Here is a 27,871-nt window from a genome sequence, read left to right on the forward strand (position 1 = left end):
GGGTTGCCAGTGTTCTGCTTGCAGGGCTCTCATGTGCCCAGAGGAGTAGAGAGAAGCCTAACAGGCTCTTCAGAAGTGCCTCTGGGGACAAGGAGCACATAGAGACTTGGGTGAAAAAAGAGTGTATTTACTACAAACAGGAACAAAAAAGAAGCAGCCACTTGCTCTGCAAGCTTTGCAAGCAACCGGAACATTGCTCAACATGCTGACCTGAAGGACCCTTCCAGATATAAAGCCCCATCATGGTTGGGGCGGTGGGACCCATTTCTGCCGAACTAGCTCCATTCTGCTGGATTTAGGCAGCCTTGCCTAAAGTTTGGGAGTTTGGGACCTCATCTTTGCAGAGGAGATAGGTGTTCAACCTTGACTGCAGTTTCCTGGGCAGGTCCTTGCTCCTCTCAGTATCTGGTGACTGGTGCCACTGTGGTGGAAGGGCCAGCCAGCAAAGAGCATCACAAGTGCAGGCCCCACACTGGGACAGGGCTGTGCTGTCAGCACCTCCTGTAGGCTGTGCCGCTCTGTGTGAGCATCCCAAACACTGGGAATGGCTCCCTGTGCCCCAGGTGGGTCCCGCTTGACAGTGGCCCCAAAATGGAGCAGGCAGGTGTGTTTGGAGAGCATGAGGACCTTTAAAAGGGGAGCTGAGCCAATACTATGCCATTCACTGGCAGAGGGTCTCACAAATGGGAGGAATTAAGAGTTTCCTCCATGGTCCAGCACTAGTGCAGAGCAGTGAGAGCTCAGACTCCTACGCAGGGTCACAGGTAAAGCAGCTCCCCCCTGCTTCTCACCTCCTGGGGCCTTGCCCAGCTGAGGTTGGGCAGCAAGCTCTCACTTACCCTGAGGTGATACTTGTTGGTAGGATCCTGTCCCAGCCTGGGAACTACAGCCCATTCCATAGGCTGCCTCTGAGACTGCGCTGGAGCACAAGGGAAGGATGGGCCCTTTTTGCTGCACGGTAGGAGAAACTGCGATGCTCCCAGAAATGGTTTTCCTGGGCTGGACTCCACATGCAGTCTGAGAGGAGCTATGAGACAACCACTGCTAGAGCCGCACTAGGAAGGAGAGCCCAAAGGCGTCTCCTGAGCACCAACGCGCAAGCCTTTCCGCTCCTCCAGCACGGCTCCCCCTCCTCCAGGCATGCTGCAGGCCACGCTGCTGCAGCAGTCGCTGCACGTCAACACAACTGAAGCATGCACAGGCAATCTGACACATCGGGGAGATACCACTTTGCTGCCTATGAAACCACGGCTTTCTATGAACACAGATGGGCATATCACACATGGTCTAGCACTAAGAAAGAAGCAGAGATCACCGTGACTTCTGTTACAAACCCATCTGCCCTGTCACCCCAACACAGTGCTGCAAAAGTCTCCTATGACCCCACTCTTACCAGCTTGGTTTTGTCCATGGCTGCCAGGACAGCAGAGTTGAGGGCTTCCAGTGCAGAAAGCACGTGTCTGTATTCTCCAAGATATGCTGAGAAATAATCTAAAGTGGGAGAGAAGACCACAGTTAGCTTCCCAAGCATCTCCTTCCTCTCCTACCCCTGCACAAGCTCCAGCTGAGGTACCCACCTGCCCTTGTCCAAGGCCACCCCCTTCTTGCCTGCCTGGCCCTGGCCGTGGCCACAAGGGTGCCAGGCTCAGCCCTCAGCACTGCATGGCCCAGGCCGCAGCATTCACATCCCTCTCTCAGGAGCAATGCCTTCTGCCTCGCACCAAAAGGACCAAAATTGAGAGCCCTTTCCCATCCCCAGGGACAAAACGTCCTGGAGAAAACCCTGTGACTCCCTGTCAGGACAGCTGGGATTCACGTGAAGGGACCATCAGTGTCACCTAGCCAGGAACCCAGCCCTGACCACATTAGCAGTGCACAACCCCCCTGCAGACCCTCCAGAGACAACATGCTCGGACAGCAGGAACAGCAGCCTACTTACCGCACAATTTCTCCGTGTCTACATTGCTGCAAGAAACAGAAAAACAAACTCTTGTTAGAAGGTGGAGGTGGTTTAGGAGAAACATCCATAGGGAGTGGTGTCTTGAGGGCTCATTTTGAGCCCCAGTAAATTTGTTATTGCTCCGCCAGCCTATTTTTAAGAGGCCTATTAGACCGAAGAGGGTCCCTCCAAAGCCCTGCTCTTCCCACACCACAGGAGCAGGTCCCTTCCCATGCCCCCTTGACCAGCCAGATAAGCTGCTGGGTACATCCAAGGATGACAACCTTTATCGAGAGCAAGTAAAGCTGCTCCCTGGATATCTCTTGTCCTGCAGCAGGAAGATGGACCTGAAGTGCACTGGGATAGTGACTGGGTGCAGAATGGGGCCAGGAGGAGAGATGTCAGGGAGAGGCAGGCAATGTTCTGCACCCTCGGGCTGGCAGGCAGGGTTATTGGCCCCATTTCCAAGTCCTGGAGCTGACGAGACCCATAAGCTGCTTCTTTAGACAAGCTCTTTCTCCAAAGGTACAAAGCACTCAGGGCTCCCTCCTCAGGCTGCCCTTTATCTCAGCACAGGTCCTTCCTCATGGCCATTGGGCTTCCACCACTTGACGCTGGTCCCCCTCCTGTCCTTGTCTACCACACACATGCCTCCGGCTGCTGCTCCTGACAAGTGGCCTCTCTCCTGCTCTCCATTTGGTCCTAAACTTGGTATAGGTTGAGCAGCGTCCTGGAGCCCTGTGCGGCCTGGCTGCCAGGACCTAGCTGTCCCCAAACCCCTCTGAAGGGGCGAGTTGCCCCTCAAGTGACCAGCCGCCACAGTGCAGGGTAAGCCCTGGGCATTTTGGGACGCACTGCCTCCACTCCAGCTTCAGTAGGACCCTCTTGGGCGAGGACTGTCCTGGTCATCGAGGGCTGTCTTCAGGCTTCCAGGGGGCACAGGGCTGAACAGCTTCACGGGTTGCACGGTCAGTTCACAGAATGGGTCGCTCCTGCTGCAAAGCCATTCAAGCAGGGACCTGGGTTCATAAACCTTGAGGGGCGACTGTGGGGGGCACAATCCTCCGCCCCTTCGTGGCAGCAAAGTGCACTGCACAGGAGAATCCGTGCTGGCGTCTGTGCGGGCCTGGGACAGATCATGAGGTTTATGATACCTGCAGCCACTGAACGGACGACAAAGAGAAAACTAAACACTGAAAAGCTTGTTCCTTCACCGAACCTCCAAGAGTCCAGTGCGAAAGATAGCGTTTGCCCAGGTAAGCAGAGACGCTGCACTGCTGCTTGCAAACGGGGTCACGGCGAAGCAGCACAGCCAGCCTCGCTCTGCCGACCTCCCCCTCGGAGCACGCAACTCTGCAAGCCGAACAGCTGTCTCTTAAACGCAGCGCTAAGAGGCATTACAGCCAAAAAGGGGCTGAGCCCCTCGTTATGCCAACAAAAGCAGCACTGAGGTGCAGAGGGAGGAGGAAACGGAGCCCAGAAATAGCTGCAAGTGCTCCGGACGGGCACTGGACACAACCACAGGTTCACCTGAAGCTGACAGATCAATTCAGGCAGCCAAAGCTGCTGAGGCAGAGCTGCCTGGGATGCCTGGCATCACCCGCACAGCCTTCAGGGAAAATGCAGGATATCATTTCAGGATATAATTTATTCAAATCAGCCTCCTCTCAAGAAATTCTGCTGTGTCAAAATCCCCTAAAGAACTGCAGCTATTTTTATTCCTGACTGGGAAGGTAGAAGAGCATATGAAAGAAAGAGATTTTTAAATGCTTAATTGCTGTCGCATGTGGATGCACTGATGACACCTGGAGTGTCACACAAGCGCAAGGATGGCTGCAGCCACTCTGCTCGGGGAGCTTACAGTGTCGCTTCTGCTGCAGCCTCGCAGCACAGGCGAGCTCAAGCCACTGCTGCATTGCACTGTTCCTCCACTGACACTGCTCCCAAAGGCAAAGTGGCAAAAATGCCCCAAGGAGAAATTGGATGAGAGCGTGTCCAAAATGCCGTGCCAGAAACAGCCTCAGTGATTTAAACAAAACCTTTCTACAACTTTCGCCCAAAGATCAAAGGCTGGTTTCAGGGTCTCTGTGTTTCCACTGCACTTCTACTTCATTTTCTTTAATAATACATAGTGCTTCAAATCATGAAAATATGCAAACCGCTTTGGGCAAGGACATGCCCAAGCTTCTCATTTTTGATCTGCCATATCTCAAATTTTAGGTTTCCCCATTCCTTACACGGGAAACATCATATCCTGCCACTGCTTCTATTGGAAAAAGACCTTTCCACCTAGTCCAGCAAAGCTTTAACAACACAGCAGATTGCACAGTGTTGCAGTTTCACACTTAGTGATATAAACCCAACCCTCATGCAGAAGAGCAGGCAGCAGGCTCCAGACTCAGGTGCAATGCAGCCAGTTGGCAAAGTCCCCATGAGCCAGGGCAGTGACCCCAGTTGCCCTGGGATGTGACATGGACCCACAGGGCCCCAGAGCAGTAAGCACCCAGAGCAGACCAGGATGGGCAGTGAAATACTGGGACTGGCTGTGGGTTACGATCCCAGAGGAAGGAGCTGACTCAGAAGGAGGATGCTCTTGTGCTTATGGTTTGCTGGAGAACCCACCTTCAGGGTACATTAACGATGGGAGTGATTTGAAACAAAACTTGGTCATGTTGACAAAAAGCAGACTAATCTGAGAAGATTCTCAAGACAACCCAAACCCCTTTAGTGTGAGAAGACATCACAGAGCCATGGCAGGGGGTCTGACCTCCTCTCTGCAGACCCCTGGGTTTAGCTTAGTTGCCACGGAACATCTTTTTAGACAACAGAGATGGGCAGTTTCCAGGTATGATCTCACTGATCTACTTTAAACACCTGCTCTAGGATCTGGTTAAACCAGGACTCTGGTACACTGCTCTGGCACTGCAGACAGTATTTAAAGTGGATAAAAATATAGTTTCCCTCAAGACACAAGACAGATAATCAGCAAAACCAAAGCAAAACCAGAATCCTGACAACTCCACTCTGTCAAACTTTGCTGGTCCCATCTTTGAGCAGCTCCATGCATCCACCCAACGCTCTGCTAGGGTGACTGGGGTTTGAAGCACAAGTTACAATTGGAAAAAATGTCTTACTCCTCCTTATTTTTTTTTCACATATTTTCTGAAAGCTGCCTGGAGCCTGCAGTGCAGCCAGGAGTGCCCTGCTGCTGCACAGTCACAAGAGACTGTGGAATGGCAGCATCCGCTGGCTTTACTTGTTAAAACAGTGCCACAGAGCAATAACCAGAACCACTGGTTCCCCTCCAAAAGATGGGTAAAATTCGCAAAAGAGGAGATGTGGACCCAAGCTGGCAAAACACACAGTTACACTCTGAATGCGTGTTACCCAGGTGGTTGCATGTGTAGAACCTAGAGCTGGGAATGGTTTCACGAGGATGGAGAGGGGGCCACCAGCTGATACCACTGCCCAATTCCCAATCTTGACTCTAGTGAGTGGTGTCCACGTGACGAAAAGCTGCTATCAACATCAACTCTACAGCTTCTCAGGAGAGGCAGTTATTAATAATCTTTTGTATCCTGTCTTGCTGCTTAAAACATTAACTAATTAATCACTGAAATACTGAATGATTAAAAACTGAACCAACCGCTGAGAAAGTTCTTGCAGCAAAACCAACTTTCTGGGGGTTTTCCAGGGGAAGATCTACTTCCTTTCCAATACATTTTGTTAGCAAACACTGTACGGCCACCTCTTCCCACATCTCACATTCCTGCTGCGCCTGCGTCCCTGCCTTACTAATGGTGCAAAATCACTTCCAGCTCACTTGCTCTCCCTCCGGCAGCTTGGAAACATCAACTCCCAGGGCATGCTATGGCAAGGTTAGGAGTAGAAGTGAGTGCAGCAAGCAAATCTCAGTCAAGATGATGCCATTTTTATGCTACTAGAGGCTATTTCACTCCAGAAACCAGAAAGAGTTAATGTAAAGGCCACATGTGCCAAACCCTGACCAATTCACTGAACTGAGATGGTAGAGCAGCTTCCACCCTGCTCTCCATCTGAAATCCCTTTTCTCACTCCAAGAGAAGACCCATACTCTCTCTCCAAAGCATTTATCCTGAGACTCTCCACATTTCCACATAGCTGTATTTTGACTGTTCTCAAATCCCTGATTAATTGTAATTAAGCTTGAACTGATGATGAAGGATGTCATCATTATGTCGTTGGGATTTTGTCAGAATGTGCCTGGAATTTATGCAAGAAAACATCAATCAGCTTCAGCAAAGCAGATGGGAAATTTTTTTATCATTTATTGTTCATGTTGGAAATCTCTGATCGTCACAGATCTGGTTTCCAGACCTTTATAACAAACTCCAGAGAGTTTCAGTTACTTTCCCGAGTTCAAAGACTGGCAGAAGCTGAGAGTTTGAGTATCTGACCAAACAGGGAGATGGGAAGAAAGTTTACACAACTCAATTCTTCCACAGAACCAGAAGCTTGAGGTTATTTCATCTGAGAGTTTTTTAAAAATACAGGGGTCAGTGCTCCTACAGAAATCTCAGCTCTTTCACTCAAAGCTTCATGTGGCTCAAGATCAGAGACACCGGCTCTTGGCAGTCCACCTCAGATTTCCTCTCACAGGGATCTGACCACTAACTCTTGCAGAAGGGACAATTTGCTGGACCTTATTTTTCTAAATTTCCCTGACTGCTCCAGGACAGAAAGATATGTGAGGACTATATGACACTTGCCTGGGTAGATTTCATCAGTCTCCCACAAATAGCAATAAGCACACAACATAACAAGGTTCAGTCCAAAGGCCTTGATAAATGAGCCTCTGTCAAGACATCCTGTAAGTCAAGGAGAAGTATCTAGAGTGATGAGACGGAGCTCCTGGCGCTTTTCCTGTGGCTCCCATGGGTGCCAAGAGCAGGGAGGACCCAGCTCCTGCACCGACACCTTGGGATCTCCTTGGCCATGTGAAACCCCCGGCAGTGACTGCTGCCATTGCACCCGGCTGGTGTGCAGACAAACAGACAGCGGCTCAGAGAGCTAACTGCACCCTATTTCTCCTGCAAAGGAGGTTTTTCACCCCTTCCAAAAACATTTCTCTTTTCTTTCCCAGAATTTTCAGTGAATGAAAAGGTAATTTTGCAGGGACGCGTATTTTTCTGTTCTGCTCCAGTGCCAGGTTTGGCATCAAGCTTTCTGACAACTTAAATGAAACAGTGAACCTAGCTGTTGTATCAAATTTCAGAGAAAAGTTGAATTCAGTTTCGGCATAAAATATTATTTTTTAAATGTCAAATAATTAGAACAAAGAGCTATTTTAAGGCCAAAATGAAGTAATTATGATAAATGCAGAACAAAAATATGTCTTGTGGGGAAATGCAAAATCTTCAACCAAAACCATTCAAACACACTTTTTGGATTCAAAACTTTTTTACAGGAAATATTCTGACTTGCTTTAATTGTTCGCACCATCCAGGCCATTGAAGACATGCTGAGATGCACTCAAGGTTTTATTCCACCTGCTCTAAACTACCTGATAGAGCTGACTGAACGCACACGGCACCAGCATGAGCACCAGATAAAAAGGGAGGCGGAAGGAAGACTAGACAGGAAGGAAGGAGAGACAGAGAGGAAAAGAGAGTGTGGTGCTGTGGCTCTCTGGAAGGAGAACGAATAATGTATGAGAGCGCTAAAATATTAATCTTCCCAGATGTCAGCTCTGTTCCCCAGCAGAGCAGATGCAGGCTTGCGGTGATGAAAGACAGTGAGGATATGTCTGGGCAGCACTCCATTACCCTGGCAAGGATAATGCCTGGGTATAAAAACCTCCTTTACTCTCTCTCCTTGGGTCAAGCTGACCCTGACAAAGAAACACAGTCCTTTCAACCTAGATCTGAGGAACACAGCAGCCTTGAGGCCAAATCCACTTACTGGATTAAGCATGAAAATCTCCACTGAGGAAATACAGCCACCCTCCAGGACAGAAGTTCCTATCTTGAAAAAAACTATGGGACATATAAGAAGAAAACCAGATACATTTGTAGAGCTGACCATGCTTGTGCTAAATTCCTGTCCAAGAAGAGAAGGTGTGTAGGTTACAGGCCAAATCCCTGCACAGGTGGAGCCTGTGATTTTGGGGAACCTAATTGCTTTCCGGCTTTGTAATGCTTTGACTTATATGACTCTTTTTTGCTGCTCTTATATAAACCCTTGGAGGTAGTCTGTCTCCTTGGCTCTCCAGGAGAAGTCTTTCCCCAGGCCCACCACTGATCAGTCCTAAAGGGCCTGCATATGGAGTCCACAGGGCAGAGGAAAATATCTGCCCACTGACACCTTTTGGGGTCATTCTACAAATTGGCAATGTTTTTTCCTGATTCTACAGGGCTTATCCACTGTGGTGGGCAGTAGGAAGACCCCTAGGATTTCCACGAGCTTCCTGATCCAAGCAGGCTCTTCAAGCACTATGGCAACTGGAGACAATCTTCTCATCTGAATCTCATCTCTGCTCTGCTCTGGCAGCAGGGCTACTTTTCCTCTCCGCTATCTCTCAGTCCCAGGTCACATAAAAATGTATTTACTGCTTCTTCTCCTCCTGCAGATTCACCTGTCAGAATGGGACTCAACACACAGCTGCCTTAGAAAGCCACACACCCAGAGGGGCTCAGTTTAAAGTTGAGGCCCTCTGAACAGCTCCAGGTTTGGAGAAAGAGCTCTTCATGCAAGGTGAAATTATTTTACTGAGCAACATCTCAGGCCCCAGCCAAATGCTGGGATCAAGAGCAATGCACTCGAGACCTGGAACAGGACAAGACTGCAGCACTGACCTAGATACAACTGCACCCTGCCGCAGCCGCACTGGACTAGAAGTTGCTGCCCTGTGAGAGCTGGAGCCCACGCTTACCCTTTCAGCTGGACATCTTCCAGGGCTTTGCATACAGATGCTGACTGGAGTTTTACTGGGATTGCCCCAGACTCCTGCAGGTCTGCTCCCGACACAGTCTCATCACCAGAGACATGTGCCCTGCACCCAGGAGAGGGAGTCCCCAGAGAGACGCTCTCTCACTAGTGAAAATGGTTTTTTGTGTGTCTGAGTTGCGTTGCAGACAATCGGATTCCCCACAGCCAGAGGGAGGAAATGCATCTGCTTTGGGAGGGAGCAGGGAATTTTTCTCCTGGCTTTATTTAGCCTCTGCACCTGCCTCACAGATGAGAAAGGGAGATGGCTGGCAGCTTTCTGACGTGCACATTAGGTGTCTCTGAGCTGTCTTGACCTCTCTGCTCATTCCCCCACTTGTCCTCCAGGAGCAACCGTTCCTGGGGCTGCCCACCCCTTTGGAAACCAAGGGCCTGCCTGCTCCCTGGCTGCCCAGGAAACCCATTTCACTGCACAAGCACAGCTGCTCCACTTCCTTTTCCTACACATTGCTCATGAGCCCTGAGACAGCCAGCAAGCTCCTGACACCATTGGCATGTGTTTTCCTCTGTACTTCACGCCCTGAAGCAGCCACTGTGCGAGCCAGGGGAAGGAGCTGGCGTGCGCTGGCAGAGCACAGCTAGCATTTAACAATCCCGCCTCCTAACGCTCCTTCAAAGATTTTGCTGATAGTGTACGAGCCCTCCACGGCAGGGGCTGTGCTTTACTCCCCACCCTGGCCCAGATGTCACCCAGGGTCAGGCACTGTCCCCATCACCCTCATCAACACCAGGTAACATTCAGCCGAGGCTTTCTCACAGATCCCACTTTTTTATCTCCTCTCCTCACTGCTATGAAATCCAAAAAGTCAGTGCCTCGTTCCCTGCCCACGGTGGAGCCAAGGCAGCCCTGCTGCTGAGAGCAGGAGCTCCAGCTCCCCTCTCTTAGAAAGGTCAGAGGATATGAGCAGGGCTCAGTGACTTCTCCTCCCAACCAGGCCAGGGCACTGCATCACCACTCCTGTGATGGAAGAGCCACTCCTGAGCTATGCAGGCTCTCAGACGGTCACATTTTCCTGTCCAGAGCAGCTGCATGGGAACAGCATGACCCATGCATCAATACAGGCTGGGAACCTACAGAGCGAGCAGCAGCGCTGCTGGAAAGGACCTGAAAGGGACAGTGGATGCTAGGGGATGCTGGGCTTGTTTAGTCCTGTAAGGAGGAGGCTAAGTGGAGATCTAATAGCAGTCTACAAATACTTGAAGGGGAGATCTTGTCAAGAAGATCCCAAACTGCTGATTACTAGTAGCTGGAAGGGTACAGTTGCTTCTTATACAGTCTTCCTAAGCATCTTCTGTTGACATTGGAGGCAAAAAGATACTGGGAGAGACAGTCCCCAATCTACTACAGCTTGGCTCTTTTGGGGTTCTTTCATACGCTCACAACGCCTCCATGGCAGGTGTTATGGGCAAGGAACATGCAAGGGGAATTTACTGTATCTCAGCTAACTCTTAGACTGGAGTGACCCCACGTACTGAGCGAGGGGTGGAGCAGACCTCAGAGGAGAGGGCAGGATCACTCCATCTAGACCTCTCCTCTGCCTGACAGCAGCCAGTAGAGCATGCGGGTGTGAGGACAGTTCACGCACACAGTGTGTATCCTTTGGCCTGGGGAAATCCAAATTGCTGCCTCTTTGGGGACAGCAAATTGCTTTGACAGGTGAGGGAAAGATTTTCAGCCTGGCTTCCTAAGGAAATGAGGCTCACAGAATCACAGTCTCTGTCTAGCTCCTCCGGTAAGAACTCAGGAATCCAGTAGCCAACTTCACCCAGTCTCAAAGATATCAAGTTCCTACAAGCACAAGGAAAAGAGGCAGCCACGGAGAGAAAAGGACTCCCAGGTCCCTCTGCTGAGGAGAAGGCAGGGGTACCGGCACAGCCCTCACGAGACACCAGCGGTTCCACAGAGGAGGAAGTCTCTACGAGCACCCCAAAAATGAATGTCAGAAAATCCAGCTCTACACACAAAGCCGTAGGAAACCTCTGCCAATCACACCGCGCTCAACGCTGCTCGACTCCTCCGTTACCTGCCGTTGAACAGCGGGTGAGCGGATCCTGTGCCCTGCCTGGTGCACATCGATGCAAGCTACATACGTCTTCACACAAAAACAAGCACAACCCATTACGCGTCCGAGGTGAAGTCTTTGGCAAGGTCAATGAAGTGACAAGTTCTCTAACGCATCCAGAGGCTGCCCAGAGTCGGGCCAGGCCTGTTTGCCTGCCCTGGCCATGGCTTCTCTGCCACTTGTGTGACAGCAAACGCCACGGTTCAGTGCAAGGCCACGAGTTCAAATCCAGGCTGGAGCAGCAGGAAGCGAAAGCTGACACTGTCCAGTGATGGCTGTGCGCTGTGTGTGAGACCAGCCGCGGGTTCGGTCGGCCCAGGGGAGACACCACGTCCAAGAGGAGGTGGCAGGCTCTGGGAACAGACTGAAGTGTTTCTCCCTGGGGCCAGGCCTGTCTCCTGAAGTCACCCATCCTGGCAGGCACCCGGCTCCGGGTCAGGGTTAGAGCACTCTGCCAGCCACGGCACTGCTGTACGCTGTTTAGGGGGATGGGATGCCATTTACCAGGATGAAAAGCTCAGTGCCAGACTCCCACTCTGCGAGATCCCGTCTCCTCCTCCTTCACAAGCTGGGGACCAGGCTGACGAGACCTCCCTTCCTCACCGTGCAGCTCCCCTGCTGCCAAATCCCAAATCCTGTCCCTCTCCCTCCTGTTCAAGCCAGCATACTCAGACCTGTCGGATCCTTCCCCTGCTTCCTCCAGCCAAGGAAAACCTTGTCTGCCTGCGCCACCTTGCCCCATGGGAGGCCTGCCCTCTCCACCCCCGAAAGGCAGAGCTGAGCAGTCCACGTCCCACTAGCCCTGCCGCTCAGTGAAGCTGTCCCTAGACTGATCCTGTGCGTGTAGGTGCAAATCATGTCCCAGGCAGGTCTAAGAACACAGAGCACACTTAAAATCGCCTCATGGCTGGGCCATCCCATCCATCCTCTATTGCAGAAATCAGGGCATCCTACTAGGGCTGGAGGGAAGAGGGTCTCATATGTTTACTTAAAGTTACTAAACGCAGGACTTTGGAAACCAACTGCAGGGTCCCTTCTGTTCTTCACAGCATAAAGAGATCAAAGACACAGTGGTCATGCCCTGCTAATAGATGTCACCAGCTCAATGCTGCAACTGCCACGTTGTCATAGCTACCACACTGTCATTACAAGTGACGATTTACAGAGACAGCACGGCAGCAGACAGGGCCATACACAGCTCTTGGAGATGGCCCGTTCCCCTGGGGCCGTCTGTCCACACAGAGCATGCAGAGCCCACAGAGGGCCTGAGCCGGCCTGGCACCACCAGTCAGGTCAAACAGGGGCCTGACCTGTGTCTCTGTCTGTCGGGGCTCCTTCACTCCCTTGAACATGGCAGATACTCTCCAGGTGCTGGGGTGAGTGTGGAGGAATTGTCCCAACCCGGGTTGGCTGGGGCTAACGAGCTGTAGCACTCCTGTCTGCGACACACAGCTTCTGGAGTTGGGGGGATCAATCACCTCCGCTCCTCAGGCTTGCCGGCATGCGTGGCAGATGCCAGCTCATGATAACTGGTTATTATATCACCAAGGCTGACGGGGAGGGACAGCTATTCTCATGCAGCATCTGAGCTCCCTGCCCCAAAGTCAAGCAGAAGAGTCGCAGTTCAGCAGCCCTGCCTTGTCAGCAGCGTGTCAGACTGCATATGGACGACAACAGCTTAGTCTGCAGGCTGGTTTTCTTATTTGCTATGCACCGTGGTGGTACCTATGCAACTTCTGTCAGAGATGTTTCATCTGCTCTGGGCAGCTGGGGGAAGCCTGACTTGGAAGGCAATGGGTAAACCAGAAGATCTTTGCCATTCAGTTAAGGTCACAGTTAAAACCCCTTTGTTGCAAAAACTCCTGCTTTGTTGCAATCTGCTTTTTTCAGTGGTATTGTATCAGGAATGACTGCACGGTCACCCCAAACTGGAGCCAGAAGAAAGGATAGGTTGTGCAGGAAAGGGAATGGCTCACTGCTAAATCCCTGGGACCACATCCCGGAAGAGAAAGAGGAGGTATTTGAAGGACCTCTCCTGCTGCCCACATCCTACATGCTAAACTGTCTGCGCACTCAGCAGCGGGCGGTCACAGGTGGGAAGATGTCCTCCGGCCCTCACACAAGCAGCACAAAATCTCCTCCACATCCCTGTGGCTGCCTGGCCTGGCTTGCATTATATGGATTATACAGGCTTAAAGGAAAGAGGCACTGGGGGTAGCATACACCTGCCCACTTCTCTGCATCTCAGCCCCACCACTAAATTGGGGGCATCATCTAAACCCACCACCCTGGCACTCAGCTGCAGGCAACCATCCTCATTCACCCTGTTCTGGGCTGATGACATGGGGATTACAGCTGGGGACCGCTCACCATTCGTGGTCCGTGGCTCTGCACTGGTGGTTCTCAGCACCTGCATCTCCGTGCAGCACAGCCCCACGGTGCCTGAGCCCTGGCTCCCTGCAAAACCCAAACTTCAAAGGAGAGTAGCCTCTCCCTTGCTGGAGAACTATTCAGGTGTTGTCCTGACCAAAGGGGTCAGAGAGGTGCAAGAACTTCTCAGGGTGCAGGGGAAGCAGAACACAACAGATTCTTCTAGATAACACCAATCTAGAGAAGACCAGAGCTAGATGCAATTACTGCTCCTGTTGTTTAAGAGTTTCTTTTTTTAAAAGAAGCTGGCCTAAATTCACATTTACACTGACACTCATAAAGTCCATTTCTGGTGGAAAACAGCCCTTATGTAAGTGAAAAGCAGTCAGCAGGGTCAGCAGTCGCAAAGATAACTGTCTGTTCGTTGCCTTCACAGCACCACATGCTCCTACTGCATATATAGAACCTTTTCTATAGAGCTGTATATTTCTGGAATGAGTTTTTCAAACCAACAGAATTTAATTTTAAATGAATGTTTGCTTTCATGGTACTAAAGTAAATCTGATAATGACTGTTCTCAAAATGTCTGCCTTCTCTCATCACTCATACTTGTAGCTGGTGCTCAATGGATTTTAACATCTGCAGGTTCCAAGAGGTGGATTTATCTCACCCTGACTATTTATTGCACCCGCCTCCAAATGCCCTCCATCTGCAGTCAAGCACTTTTATACCCTCTTTTGTCTCCTCTTCTGCGTGCCACCATGGTACTTACTCTGAATGACGCCTGTCAATGCCACTGAACAACTCCCACAGCTCCTCTGAGCTCAGGATTCCATCAGCAAAATAGTTCTTGAACTCCTCAAATGACAGCTTCCCATCATCTGCATTTAAATAAAAGGGAAGAATAATTATATATCTGCAAAGAGAAGCGTACGGCCCGCAGTTATTCTCCCAGCAGCCTCTCTGCTTGGAGCGTGGGACGGTTGGGCGTGTTACGCATAATAATCAGAGCAGAGATTTCATCGGAAGCACGTCCCAACAGACAAAGTATCCCCATCAAAAAAAAAAAAAAAAAAGATCGCTGGCAAACAAGGCCAGTGTTGCTGGAATTTCAGGTAGGAATTTCAGCTAGCTCCAACCCTTTCAAAAGATCCTGCTGTAACATTTTCAGAAATGTGTTTGACGCTATGTTCTATAGACTTTCCAAGCTGCATTTCCATTCAGCTCTCCACAGTATAGAGCCTATTATAAACAGCACAATGAAGACGGTATCAGTTTTTTACGGAAACAAAATCTTTCGATTCATTCACAAGCTTTTTCTTTCCCTTTTGTGGAGAACCTTAACTTCTGGGTTGCATCCGAAACAAACGTGGCTCCTGGAATCTGCAATCTACCATGAAAGACAAGAGCCCAAGGGGGACGACTCAGAAAAAAGACTTGTGATTTTGGACTTCTTGGTTTATGGGTGCCAAATTTAAAAACTGTTAGCAGAGCTCAAAAGCTAGAGACTCTCAAAAGCTAGGGGCTCCAGTGGGCATCCAGGAAGAGAGCCATCCGAGCAAGGCGCATGAATAAAACCCTGTGCTAGGTGCAGAGGCTGAGTCAATCCTGCAAGGGCTGGAAAGAAAGCCTGGTAGATCCTGGGCAGCTCTGCTGCATGGCTTGCCTTGCCTGCCCCTCGCACGGCTAACAGACACGCCAGAGACAAGCCTATGGAGGAGGTGATGAGACATCAGCCAAGCCTTCCAGGCGGTTATCCTGCCCTCGCCCACAGCCACGCTCTGTGCCTGCCTCAGCCTGCAGTTCCCAAGCCAGGGAGAACAGGAGGGCAGAGCCTGGAGTATCACCCAGGGACTGGACAGACACAGGCTGGGCATGACCGACAGGCCCCTGCCCACAGGCCTGGAGCAGTGCTGCTGCCCCCAGGAGAGGGTCTGGAGCTCCTCTCTGCAGCACCGGAGCATGGAGGCCTAAGGAGAAGATCTGGCCAGTGTTTCCCATCTCCCTGCTACGATGCTACGTGAGGAACATGAGGGTTATGGAGCAGCAGGAGCTGGGGCGAAGGGGAGCTCACAGCTAGTCCTGGACAGGAGACTTGCACCCAAAGCAGGGCAAGCAGAGCGGGGAAGGCAGCTAGGGCAGCGTTGGCTGGGGGAGGAGAGGGGCAGAGGGAGCCCGCAGCTGCCCCTCAGAGGCTGGGGTAAACACAGGGGGAAGAAGCCGGGAGGCAGAAGTGAGGCTTGGCGGTGGCCAGCACCACGGGCTCCACGGGCACAGCCTGTCTCCTCGCGCCCTGCCGCCTCCGCTGCCCCCTCCTCACCGCACGTCCCAGCAGCACGCCCAGCCCCAGCCGATGCACCACGGTTTAAGAAGGGGCAGCAGAGACGCGCCCATAGGAGCAACAGACATCACGGGAGCAGAGTGACGGGCAGAGCCAAGGAGAGACCCGGGTTCAGCCCTGCGACCTAGCCACACACAGCTCTGCCCTCGGGCTCCTCTGAAAGGCCCCTGCTCAAGGACGTGGTCCACGTCCACCCCCCGGAGGCAGCCCCTTCCCGGGGGAGCCCACTTCCCCAGCCCCGGCCAGGCCTCATCCCTGCTCCAGGTGGAAGCGGAATGGCCGTCGGCTTCCGGCCGGAGAGCTCTTTGCCCTTGACCTCCTTCACTTTTTTAGCAGCCCCCCAGCAGGGAAGGGCTGTGCTGCTTCTCCCAGACCCAGGCTGCGAGGGGCAGGCAGCGACAGGAGCAAAGCACTCACCGTTCTTGTCGGCTCGCCGGAAAATCTGAAAGGGAAAACACGACACGCTTTAGAGACACGGCAGGGAGAGCGGCGCTGCTGGCTGCGAGCGAGGCACCAAAACGACTTCCCGGCCCCAGGAGCCGTGCAAAAGCTATGCCCAGGCTACCAGGGCTGTGAAGGACAACGCCGGACAGGTTTGTTTGAGGGAAATTTCCCTTTGCAAATGATTAAAACCGTTTCTCTCCTCGGATGCACAAAGCGCTAGGCACACCTGCTGAGGACTTAACAGGCCCAGCATTTGCACAGAGCATCTTTTAGAGAGCGCAGAGGGAGACGAATTAGAAAGAGCATTACCACGCTTTTGCTACACCCTTGCGATGGAAAGTGTTTAATTTTTCAGATCCTTTAAATGAAAATGCATTAAGCATAAAAATACTCCATAATGGAAGCACTTTGTGCATCATCTCTGACACTCCAACCATCTGCACCAAAGAGCAGCTCTCATCTTGCACTTTATAATCACCTTTTACAACACTTCTTCTTCCTGGGACACGGACACACACACACACACACGCACGCACACCCCACTGCTGCCTTCTCCAAGTGTAATTAGTAACAGAGCCTGCTGGGAATTTTCTGATGAAACGTTATCTGTACTAAAGTAGAAACTCTTTGGAGAAATGTTCTGGTGTTTGAGAACACTGCCACCAAGAAAGGCATCCTCAGCCCCAGGACGGCGTGTGTCCCTGGCTCCGTGAGACCGCGAGAGCGGGCAAAGCCACCAGGACCATGCTGCAGGCCGGGAAGCGCGCTTCGACAGCACGCGGCTCAAGAGCTGCTCCGGTTCAGGGTCTCAATCCAGCTTCCCAACCGTGAGGCTTCAGACTACGGTCCAGGAGAAAGCTGGGGCTTCCTATTCCCGTCTTTCTCCCTTTTCACACATAAGCGTCTTGGGTGAGTTCTGCTGCTGAACAGCATAATTTCTGAAGTCTGGGAAAGTACAGCCCGGTGCAAGGTTTTCACCAGCACATCCTAAGGCAGCTGACAACAAAGTCTTGCGTATAACAGAACTTTTTCTTTCTAATCTCTTTCAGGTCTGATGAAAGACAAGGCACAAAAAAGGGCAGGAAGAGGGGAAACCAGACTTTGTTATATCCTTTTCCACGAACCTGCAAAGGAGAAGCAGCTGATGAAACCACCCGCAGACAAGCTCTGCCTCTTGCTGCAGGAGGACATACCGCCGCCAGGCTGCCCCCCTCCACCGGCCGCCTCCTCTGCCCCTAGCTCTGCTCCTGCACTGCTTGTCAATAGTTTTGCTGCACTTTTGTGGGGTTACAAGCTGACGTCTGGCCGGGTCTGTAGAGTCACGCAAATGCTTTTGAACGTTGCACCCTTGATGTCAAAACTAGTACGCCACCCCCCGTACAGGCAGCCAAGGCAGGAGGGCTGTGAACTAATCAGTGTTAGCAGGGTTGGCAGAAAAAGTAAAAATACTGCTGAGAAGGGAAGTTATTTCTCTGGATCTCTTTCATCACCAGCAACATGGTGAACCTCGCGCTGCTGGACTGCAGCCAAACCTGAGCTAGCTACAGTCCAGCTGGCTTGGCAGTAACTACCCCAGCCACAGACACTGCACATGGGCGGCAGTGTCCAGCCAGCGCTGCTGCCACCCTGCATCACCTGGGGCAGTCAGAGGTACCTGCCTGGGTCTGATCCAGCTGCCAGGCTGAAAGTGCAGTTGCAATGACAGCAATTTGCTGGCACGAGCAGCACTATGGGCTCTGCTGAGCCCCAAACCACCACAGTTTGGAAGAGGGCTTCCTACAAATGCCCCCTTCTATGGGACAGACACTGCTAACTACCAATTTACTGCTTGGAGGCAAAGACAGCTGGAGCAGCTGCCTGGAGAAATCTCTGCTGCTCATTCCCAAATAAGCTGCCGCTCTGCAACTGGGCAGAGGCTTTTCTGATGCTGGTCCCAGTAGGGTACTCCTTGGTCCTTCCCCATGGCCGACCCACAGGAGCAGGGGCGGGAGCCTCCTCAGAGGGATGCTCTTTTGAGCAGGGCAACCCCCCCCTCAAGCCGCTGCAGGGGACGAAGCCTGCCCTGAGCCGACCAGCGTTAGGTAACAGCACCTATGGGATACAGACTCCTGGCCGGGCAAGGCTGCTGCTCTTGCATGAAAATACACCAGGGCACTCTTTGAGCATCCATTAGGACTCACTGGATGCATTCTGAAGCTTTATAGCTACCAACTAAGCATAGAAACCTGCAGTTTTCACCCACTGGGGATTTCCCTGGGTTTTAAAGCAAAACTTTCTCTAGGCAAAAGGGTCTGCTTGTGCATCTGCTTTCATTAGGGCTCTCAGAGCACCAGGGTTACACAACTGCAGAAGCTGTGCAGGGACGCAGCGGCTATTCCCCGGCCGGAGCGGTGTAGCTCAGGGAATGCCAGCAGGTCCCACCTGGCTGTGCCACCCTGCCACATCCCTGCCTCAAACACGGCACCCGGCGACAACCCCTGCCTGCCAGATTTCATCTGCTCGGGACGCAATCTCTTTCCTTTGCAGTTTGAGCCTGCTCTGAGGGCTCCCTCCCAGGGCCTGGGGGAGCAGGTCCTCCCACAGCATCCTCGGGGATCTGGGGACAAAGGCGGCACTACGGGAACACCAGCAGTGACTCATATGCACTCGGATGCAGGAGCCAGGGAGAGGAGGGTCTCCAGCAGAAGGCAAGCCGCAAACAGACCCCAGCAGCACGCAAACCTTTTCCATCAAGTGGAAAGCCCAGTTCTGCAGAGCCCTCCATGGCTCTGGAGGCATCGGAGGGACGCACGGCTCGAGCAATGGCATTTCTGTCACCACATTTCCCACCTGAATCCAAAATGCCGCTGACTGTCACCGAGGCTGGCTAGCTCACCACATCCCTTGCATGCTGCCAAGTGTCACCCCAGCACTTACCAAGCACAGATTCAAGTGAGCCCAAACATTTCCTCTTCCCAGAAGGATGGGAGGTAGTTTAGGATCAGCAGGAGGGAGCACACAGTGGGGCACAGTTTTTTGGGAAACCTACCCAGTAGAGCCAGAGAACCCCCTCTCTCCATTAGATGACCAGATGCAGGAAGGTACCTTCCCAGAAGAGAACGGTGGAGGACAACTTGGATGTGAAGGTGTCAGAGGCTGCCAGAGACCTGGCTGCCTCTTGCCCAAAGACAGACGCTAGCGTACGCGGGGCAGAGTGAGGCAATGCTGCTCGCACAGCATGTGTCCTCCTGTGACACACTTACCAGGCTGTCTGGAGCAGAGGGAGGTGGTTTCCCAGGGGTTATTGCCTCTTGGCGATGGATATTAAAGAAATGGGAATTGCATTCTGAGAATGAGGCTCTCCAAAGGCAACACCTCCTCTCTGGTGGGAAAGAAACACCCTTCCCACTGCTCCTGCCCAACTTTTGGAAGAGTGGTGGGAATAAAACCAAGCAGCCAACAGAGCTGGTGTTGCAGGGAGAGAGCAGAGAGACCACGATGTGCTCAGCACCCAAAGCCCCACGGGGTATCAATTAGGTATTGACTATCCAGCCACTGCCCCGCGGCCGGGGGCCTGTGGATGAAGCCGGGGAGCCCCTGTAGGTGTGAAGAGTCCTGCTTGGATGCGGTCATCAGGGGCCCTGGCAGAGCCCTCAAGCATGAGATATGCCTGATCCTCACCTCCCTGCAGAGCACAGCGGGTCTGAGCATGGGAAGGTGACGAAGGCCCTGAAAGAAGAGGAAGAGTAGGGAACGGACAGGCGGCACGGCCTCCCTCCCAAGCTGTAGGCGCACTGACCGGCTGCCACCACCAGCGCGGGACCCCTCCGGGACAAAGCCTGCGAATAACAGGGACTGTCATTAGCACTGCCTTGAAGCCTGCTAATGCTCTCGCAGCAATCGAAGCTCTCTCGCAGCGACCCTGAGCAGGCAGGGAGGGAGCAGGCCCTTCGTCCTCTTCTCTCCTACTTCATCTAAGTGCCAAACAGCAGCGGCAGGATGGCGGACGGGATTGGAGCACAAGCCGACTGCACGGCTGGGTGCTCCCCGGGAAGGACGAACTCACCCAGGCTGGCCACGGGCAGCAGGGTCCGTCCAGGGGCTAAGAGGGAGAGGTGCAGTTTCGGGGGGATCCCATGGGGTCAGGAAGGCTGCAGCTCCCAAATCTGGGGTGAGCCTGTCCCGGACTCGGCGTAAACCCCAGCAAACAGAGCTAACCCTTCTCCCTCGCACACGGGAACCTCCGCTCCAGCAGCGCGTTGGAAAAGCCCTGCCAACGCGCGCACGAGAGATGATTGAAGTTCAAAAGAAATAAATACAGCGCGTCGCAGGCCCACGGGAAGCAGAGCTGGAAGAGCCCAGCGGGATGAGATATCGGCTCCGCGCCCCCCGTGGCAGCATGAACCCTGGGACGGCGAGGCTCTGTGCCCCGCGCCGTTGGTGGCCAGCCCGTCCTCAGCCGGCCCCGGCTCGGCAGAGGGCTGCCTCGGCGAGCGGCTACGCCGCTACAAGGCGGCGCGTGCCAGGCAATGCTAACGTCACCCGTGCGCCCGGCAAGATCCGACTGCAGCCAGGAGGGACCAGCCCAGAGTCGCTGCCCTGCTCCACGGGGGCTCCCCAGCATCCCCGGGGCGAAGGCGCGCTCGCAGCCGCGGCAGGTAACGCTGCTCCCGCGCTCCGCCGCACCGCGGGCTGGGAAGCAAGCGCGGCCTCTGGACACCAGGGATACCCCGGCCGTCGGGGTCGGCACAGCCGCCCTGGGGACACCGTGCCCATCGGTCCGCTGCAGGGGAAAGCAGGCTGTGGCCGCGCGCCAGGCGACCAGCGGTCTCCCTCCGGGGACCAGGAGAGCGGCTGGCGCAGCTCGCTGGGCTGCCGGGAGCTGCGGCCGGTGCACAGCCCGAGGGGAAGAGCCGGGAGCATCCCGGCTCGGCGCCACTGGGCTCCCCCACTGCCCCTGCCCTGCCGAGGATGGCAGGGACCTGGGCCAGCATCGGCTGCCCAGCTCCAGCCGGGGCCAGGCGGGACTGCCCACGTCCCGGAGGAGCTGGGGCTGTTCCCAAGCCTCAGGACTGGCTGTTAAAGCAGCCTTCCCGAACCTCTCCCTCACAGCAAGGAGAGCAAGAAAACCAGAGCTGCAGATCCGAGGGATGACTCTCCCAGAGACTGGAGACATTTGCAGGAAGAAAGACTGCGCGAGCAACACTGCATTCGTACGGCGCCTGCATCCAAGCATCGCAGACGAAACCCTCCTCCCCATCTCTCCTAACCGTGGGCGACTTCCAGCCACAGCAAACAGGCCAGGAAAGGTGACCTAGCTCATCGGAGCTGGTGCAGCACAGCCCGTCTCTCCCTCCTACACAGCCTCTGGGCAAGGAAGCGCCTGCTTCAGCTTGGAGAGGAACAACCTGCTCCCCCTGAGCCGGGGAGCTGGGGCCAGCAAGGGGGTCGGAGATCTCCTCCAGCGCAGGAGGAAACCTCCCTCAAAAGGGAGCGAGCAGAGCTGCAGATTGGAGTGCACAAGAGCATCTGAGCGGCTCGCATCCACCGAAGGTGGCACGCTTGGGTGTCACGGCGCTGGCAGAGCAAAGCCTGCTCGCCCATGCCCTGCGCAGGGCTCAGCTGGCTCGTCCCTGATCGCTGGGTCATCCCCGCAAGCTCAGACGCTTGCGCGTTGGCCGGGATCGCAACGCGCCTGCTCTCCTCAGGCCAAAACGCCTAGCTATAAAATGCTGGATTGAAATCCTGACACTTCGTGCTTTCATCAGGGAGGCAGCCAGAACCACCCAAGGTGCTGGCAGCATCTGCACAGATCTTTTTCCTTAGTCATTTCACATAGTGGCAGAAGTCTGGATTTCTTTTGCCTGCTGTCCAGCAGCTGCTGGGCCATGGCAGGAACATCCCTGGCCTGTCTCGGAGACCAAGGTTTTGCTCTCCCTTCCAGCACACCAGGAAGGCCCAGGAGGTGAAGGGGTCTCCGTGCACCCTGACCTCACCCAGGGAGAGCCCAGAGGGGGACACAACCCTGCCTGGACCAGTATGGGTCTGACCTCCTGCGGGCTTGCCCCCACCACAACTGAGGGGATTAGCCTCCGGGAAGGGGTCCTGGGGCTCTGTGCCCAATGCATGGACACAGTCTCTCTCCTTTAAACTTTCTCCCCCGCTTTTCTCCTTCTCATCTGGTCTCTTCTGTCTCTCTGTTCCTTCTCTATCCTCTTTTCCTTTCCATCTATGTGTGGAGAAAACACATGACCTGCCCAGGAGCTCTCTCCACCCTGCACATCCAGAAGTCAATCTACTTGTGCTGCCTTCAAGCCTCTGATACCTCCGGCCACCATCACCTCCTCTGTTGCCAGCCCTTCCTCCAGCCCAGGGCTCTCCGCTCCCTGGCAGGTACCACCAGCTCCTGGCGGCACCAGCTACCACGCTCCCCAGCTCCCAGAGAGCCACGTCCCCCCGCAACAGCACCTCCACAGCCTTCAGGGGAAAAACAAGCTCATCTCTGTAAAGCATGTGGAGATGTCCAAACCAGAGGAGATGCCTGGGATCTGTGACACATTAACACACTCCTGTCTCAGCCAGCCCTCGCTTCCCAGAGCCTGTGAGACAGTCTCAGAGCTTGCCTCCGTGAGGAAGGAGGTAGCTCTTGCAGCCAAACTTCATGAAGCGAGTTGGAAGCTGGCCAGTTCCTGAGACCCAAAAGGGAAGACGTTAAAATCATTTTGCCAAGCTCTGGAGCTGACCCAGGAGCAAAGGGACCCATGAGAAAGAGGTAGGGAAGATGTGAGAACCCAGAAAGCAGCTGGTACATGGAGAGCATTGCTGGTAGCACTGTTAACACTTTACATTTTAATTGTGTTAATGTTACTCGGAGGGTTAGATCTGGGACAGAGCAAGTGCCCGGAGGAACTGAGCTGGGATACAGCTGTCACTGACAAACTCCTCCTCCAGCCCATGTTCCATCAGCCAAGTAATTAGTGCAGTTAATGATGTTGGCTGGAGAGCCCTACCGTCTGAAATCCTTCCATGAGGGGAAAGCTGCGAGAGCCACCTCAAGGAGAGAGGAGATGAGCTTTCCAGCTATTCCTTGGTGAACCATGGGAGGCCATCCCAGGAGGCCTTGGGAGCTCTGAAAGGCTCATTCTGCCGAGAGCTGCATGAGGCCCACAAACTCACTGCACAAATGCCCTGCCAGAGTCGGAAAGGCTCTTAAAGAGCAGAACCGGAGGTGGCTGTCTGAGGGCCCCAAGAGCACACTCCCTCCTCAGACTCCTCCAGGGCCCCCTTCACCACACGTGCCGATCCCTCCCGTGCAGAGGTGCAGGTTCTGCAAAGCACCAAACCAGGACTGGGATCCACCTTCCCATTGCGCTGCCCCAGACCTCCCACTCTCCAACTCCAGGCAACTCCTGTCGCAGTGGCAGGGGCAACATCTCCTCACGCATCTCCCTGACTTTGTTGGGCGACTTACACCCAGGTGGTGCTGAACGCAGCAAAGGGCAAGGTCTGGTTGCCAATCCCTACATGACAGACCAAGGGAGGAGATATGGGCACTGCCCACCCAACCCAGGCAACTGCAGCTCAGAAAACATGGTCAGGAGCAGCGAGGTTGGAGGAAGAACATCTCTGATTTCCCCCTCTGTGGCAGTCTCCTGCTGGAAGCATCCTGTGCTGGGATCTGCCACATTCTCACTGCCTATAACAGTCATCTTTGTTTCCACTCAGAACAAGAAAATTCAATGATGTTTAAAAGCAGAAAACCTGCAAATGGAGCTGCCTTGGCCCCTTTCCCGACTGCAGGAGTTCAGATGCACAAGGTGGGCACTGACTCTTAATGCAAGGAGATTCCCTCGCTCCCAGGCAGTTGCATTTGGCACAGGTGAGGATCCAGGTTTCACTCCAACAATAAGGTCATCGCGGTGAGGCCATGCATGCCCACTATTCCACACAAAACATGGGACGTGGGCTTTGTCCCAGGCTGTGCTATTTGCCCTCCAAGCCACCTGGAAGTAACGGGCACCCATCCGCACTGCAGGCTCCTGTGAGCCCTGCTAGACCCCCAGGGCTGCATCCAAAATGCAGAAAGTGGCACCTTTGGGGAGAGGTGCTGCCTCCTCCAGAGCCCCAGCTCCAGCCCACGGAGCTCCGTCTTGACAGGAACGCCCTCGCGGCAGGGCTCGAGGGGACACTGCATGCCGGGATCTGTCATGTCAACTGCCAGGACCTGTCTAGTGAAAACCAAGACAGCCATCAGCTGTACTTTCAATGCCTGCGAGCCATCCACAGCCTCCAGGGCGCCTGACTGCTCTCCCAATCTGAGCAAACAGCATCTTCCTTTCCTACCTCCCAGGGCATTAAGAGCAGGTGGGACAGGGATTCAGCAGGCAAAGGGCATATTCTGCCTGTCGGACCTGCATCATCTGAGGTGCTGCACAGTATCTTTTGTAGCTTTCCAGGGAGCCTCATGCTGCTGGACACAAAGTTCCTGCTCCAGGAGTCATGACAGTCAGCTTTCAATAAAATAAGTGTGTGTGGGGGGTGCCAGTGGAAGGGTATTTCTAGCCTCCCAGAGGACGATAATTCAGAATACAATATTAAAAAGGCACAATGTTTAGTATTTTTTAAACATATCATGATTTATGGCTTGATTTATGACTTTGGGACTAAAGCACTGACCTGTGACACTATCACACTGCATGACAGGGCCATGCTTTTGCTTGAATGGATACACACATTTGCAGCGCTAACTCAGTTCTTTCATTTTGTTGGCTAACCAGGACCCTGCACGGACAGAAAAGGACTGTGCCCATTCGAGCAGCCTGATACCTGCGACTGTACATCTCCAGCACATACGCCTGTCCCTGACAACTCGCCGAAACCAAACAGTGAAGCTGTCAGGGCACAGGAGCCTGCACACCACCAGTCCCTGGCTCCAGCCCCATCCTGGTAAATCTACATCTGAGCAGCCTAAACAATTTGGATGCCTGATGCTTTTGATTTAGGATCTAGATACCTGCCTCTTTAAGGTTCTTTCCCAGATCTCAGCACAAATGTCCTTTTTCAACTTAGCTGATGTGTCCAGGAATGACTAAGGATTTGACATTGTTCTAAGGTGTACCTTACACCGGGGGTGTTTGCCCCTGTTTAGCACCTGCTCAGAGCTCATCGGCAAGAGGATATTTTGGTCCCACAGACTCACGCGCAGGAGCTGTCTGCAGCCAGACTTCCCCCGCTCCAGCTCCGTCACGCTCATGAGTTGCGCTGCTGTCCCAACAGTGCTTTAACGACCAGAGTAAGTCACACTCCTACTGTCAGGTGCCGTCCCCAAAGCATTCCGTGGCTGCAAATCGTTGTAATGCTTCGGGGGAAGAGAGACGCTGTGATTTAATTTCTCCCTGCCAGTGCTCTGAGAAGCAGCCTTCCTCAGCACCGCCCTGCCAGTCCCGCGCCACCTGCTCAGGACTGCGTACGGGCGCTGCTCGCCTGCTCCCGCAGCTCGAGGCGGGGGGGCTGCAGCAGTGTGCCAGGGGCTGCAGTGCTGCTCCTTGCTGGCGTACGCACTTCCGAAATGTTCCCAAAAGAAAATAGATCCACACGCACAACAGGAACCGGCATTTCCTCGCCCTGGGCCAGCAAACAGAAGTTGCTCATGGCCACACGCACCACGGTCACAATGCAGAGCCTGAAGCCCAAGTCTGCGGGGTTCGGGGCACCCTGGGCTGCCTCGGAGCTCAGGGTGCCCAAGGCACCCACTACCGCCTGAGCAAGGCTGACCCCCGGGGTGGCAGAAGGGGCCGAGCCGGCAGGAACCTTGCCCGCCACTCATTAGCTGCAGCCGAATAAAATATCTATTAAATATATTTAGCACAGCAAATAAGGCAGGTTTTTTTTTTTTCCTGCTGAAGTAAACGCTTAAGCGCAGTTTTAGCCTTCTCTTCAGTTACACGCACACAGCACTTTATCCACGGCTACACACGCACCCCCACACAGACACGGTGCCCGTTCGCCCCACGCCAGCCAGGTCTGGGGACCGGCGCAGCACCCCCGAGCCTGTGGGAACCCTGCTAAGCCACAGCTGGCGAACGCTGAGCCGGACGGGCTCTCGCCGGGCTTTTACTCGCAGCCCCCGGCAGCGGCGGGGGCGCGGGGGCCCCTCTCCCCCCGCCCCGCGGCGCTCGCCCCGCCGCCCCGGCGGGGGCCAGCCCCTTCCCCCGGGGGCGGCCAGCCCGGGGGCAACGCGGCAGGGCCCGGCCCGGCCCGGTACGACCCGACCCACCGGCGCCCACCGGCCCCACGGCCCCCGCCCGGCCGCCCCCGCGGGCCCGGCCGCGGTACTCACGTCGTGGAAGATGGGGGGCGGCTCGCGGCGGGCCGCGGGGCCGTGCTTGGCCGACAGCAGGCACATCGCCAGCAGCTCCGCGCACGCCATCATGGCCCCGCGCCGGGGCGGTGCGGGACCGGGCGGAGCGGAGCGGCACCGCAGGGAGCGGAGCGGTGCGGTGCGGAGCGGAGCGGAGCGGCACCGCGGCACCGCAGGGAGCGGAGCGGCGCGATGCCGCACGGAGCGGTACCGTAATGAGCGGTGCAGTGCGGTGCGGTACCGTAACGAGCGGTACCGTACGGAGCGGTGCGGTTCCGTGCGCAGCGGTACCGTAACGAGCGGTGCGCTGCGGAACCGTAAGAAGCGGTACCGTACGGAGCGGTACAGTACCGTAAGCAGCGGTACCGTAACGAGCGGTACCGTAACGAGCGTTGCGGTGCGGTACCTTAAGGTGCGGTACCGTAAGGTGCGGTACCGTAACGAGCGGTACCGTAACGAGCGGTAGCGCACGGAGCGGCACCGAGCGCTGCGCCGGGCCGGGCGGGACTCGCGGAGCTGCTCCGCGGCCGCCAGGCAACTTTGCCCGCGCCGAGTGCCCGCCCCCGCCGCGTCCCGGTTGGCCGCGCGCGGTGATTGGCACCCGGACACCGCGCCTGTCATTGGCGGAGGGCAGCCGGGGCGGGGCGGGGCAGCCGCCGACGGGGGGGTCGGCGCGGGGGGCCGCGGGGCGCGGGTGCTGGCGGCGGCGGGAGCCGCGTCGGTGCTGCCCGCTGCTGTGGGCCCGTCACCCCGGGGCGGGGCCCCCTGCCCGTGGGCACGGCCCCGGGCTGCACACGGCCCCCCGCCTGGCTCTGGTGCGGCCCCGGGGTGGCCCCCGAGGGTCCCAGTGTGGCCCCGGGGCGGCCTCACTGTGGTCACTGTTGGCCACGGGGTTGCCCTGGTCGCCCCAGTTGGCTGCAGTGCAGCCCTGGGTGGTGCCGCTGTGGTTATGGTTGACCCCAGCATGTCCCCAGTCTGCCATGGATGGTCCTCCTGTGGTTGCTGTTGGCCCCAGGGTGGTTCTGGTTGTTCCAGTTGGCCCCAGTGCAGCACTGGGTGGTCCCGCTGTGGTCACAGTTGGCCCTGGGGCAGTGCTGGTTGGCCCCTGGGTGGTCCCACTGTGGCTGTGATTAGCCCCAGTGCAGCCCTCAGTCATCCTGCTGTGGTCACGGTTGGCCCGGACTGGCCCTGGGTGGTCCTACAGTGGTCATGGTTGGGCCTGGGGTAGCCCCGGTTGCCCCAGTTTGCCTCAGTGAAGCCCTGGGTGGTCCTGCTGTTGTTACAATTGGCCTCAGTGCATCCCTGGATGATCCCAATGTGGTTGTGGTTGGCCCCGTGTGGCCCTAATTGGCCCCTCATTGCAGCGCCATCGAGGAGTGGGCACCAAGGCC

The 27,871-nt window shown here is 54.9% G+C and overlaps 1 protein-coding gene across 1 annotated transcript in view; it reads right to left on the reverse strand.

The window, feature by feature from the left end:
• The window catches only part of NECAB3 (N-terminal EF-hand calcium binding protein 3), a 55,081-nt gene extending 28,112 nt beyond the window's left edge, over positions 1–26,969 (reverse strand). The window contains exons 1-5 of the mRNA XM_067307569.1: positions 26,460–26,969; positions 16,115–16,139; positions 14,129–14,237; positions 1,940–1,965; positions 1,394–1,491 (exon numbers count right to left, since the gene is read on the reverse strand). Of these exons, the coding sequence (XP_067163670.1) occupies positions 1,394–1,491; positions 1,940–1,965; positions 14,129–14,237; positions 16,115–16,139; positions 26,460–26,552 (351 nt within the window). The 5' untranslated portion in view covers positions 26,553–26,969. The remainder of the gene's footprint in view (positions 1–1,393; positions 1,492–1,939; positions 1,966–14,128; positions 14,238–16,114; positions 16,140–26,459) is intronic.
• Positions 26,970–27,871: the final 902 nt, after the last annotated feature.

This window comes from Apteryx mantelli, chromosome 18 (genome assembly GCF_036417845.1).
Source record: "Apteryx mantelli isolate bAptMan1 chromosome 18, bAptMan1.hap1, whole genome shotgun sequence".
Lineage (NCBI taxonomy): Eukaryota > Metazoa > Chordata > Aves > Apterygiformes > Apterygidae > Apteryx > Apteryx mantelli.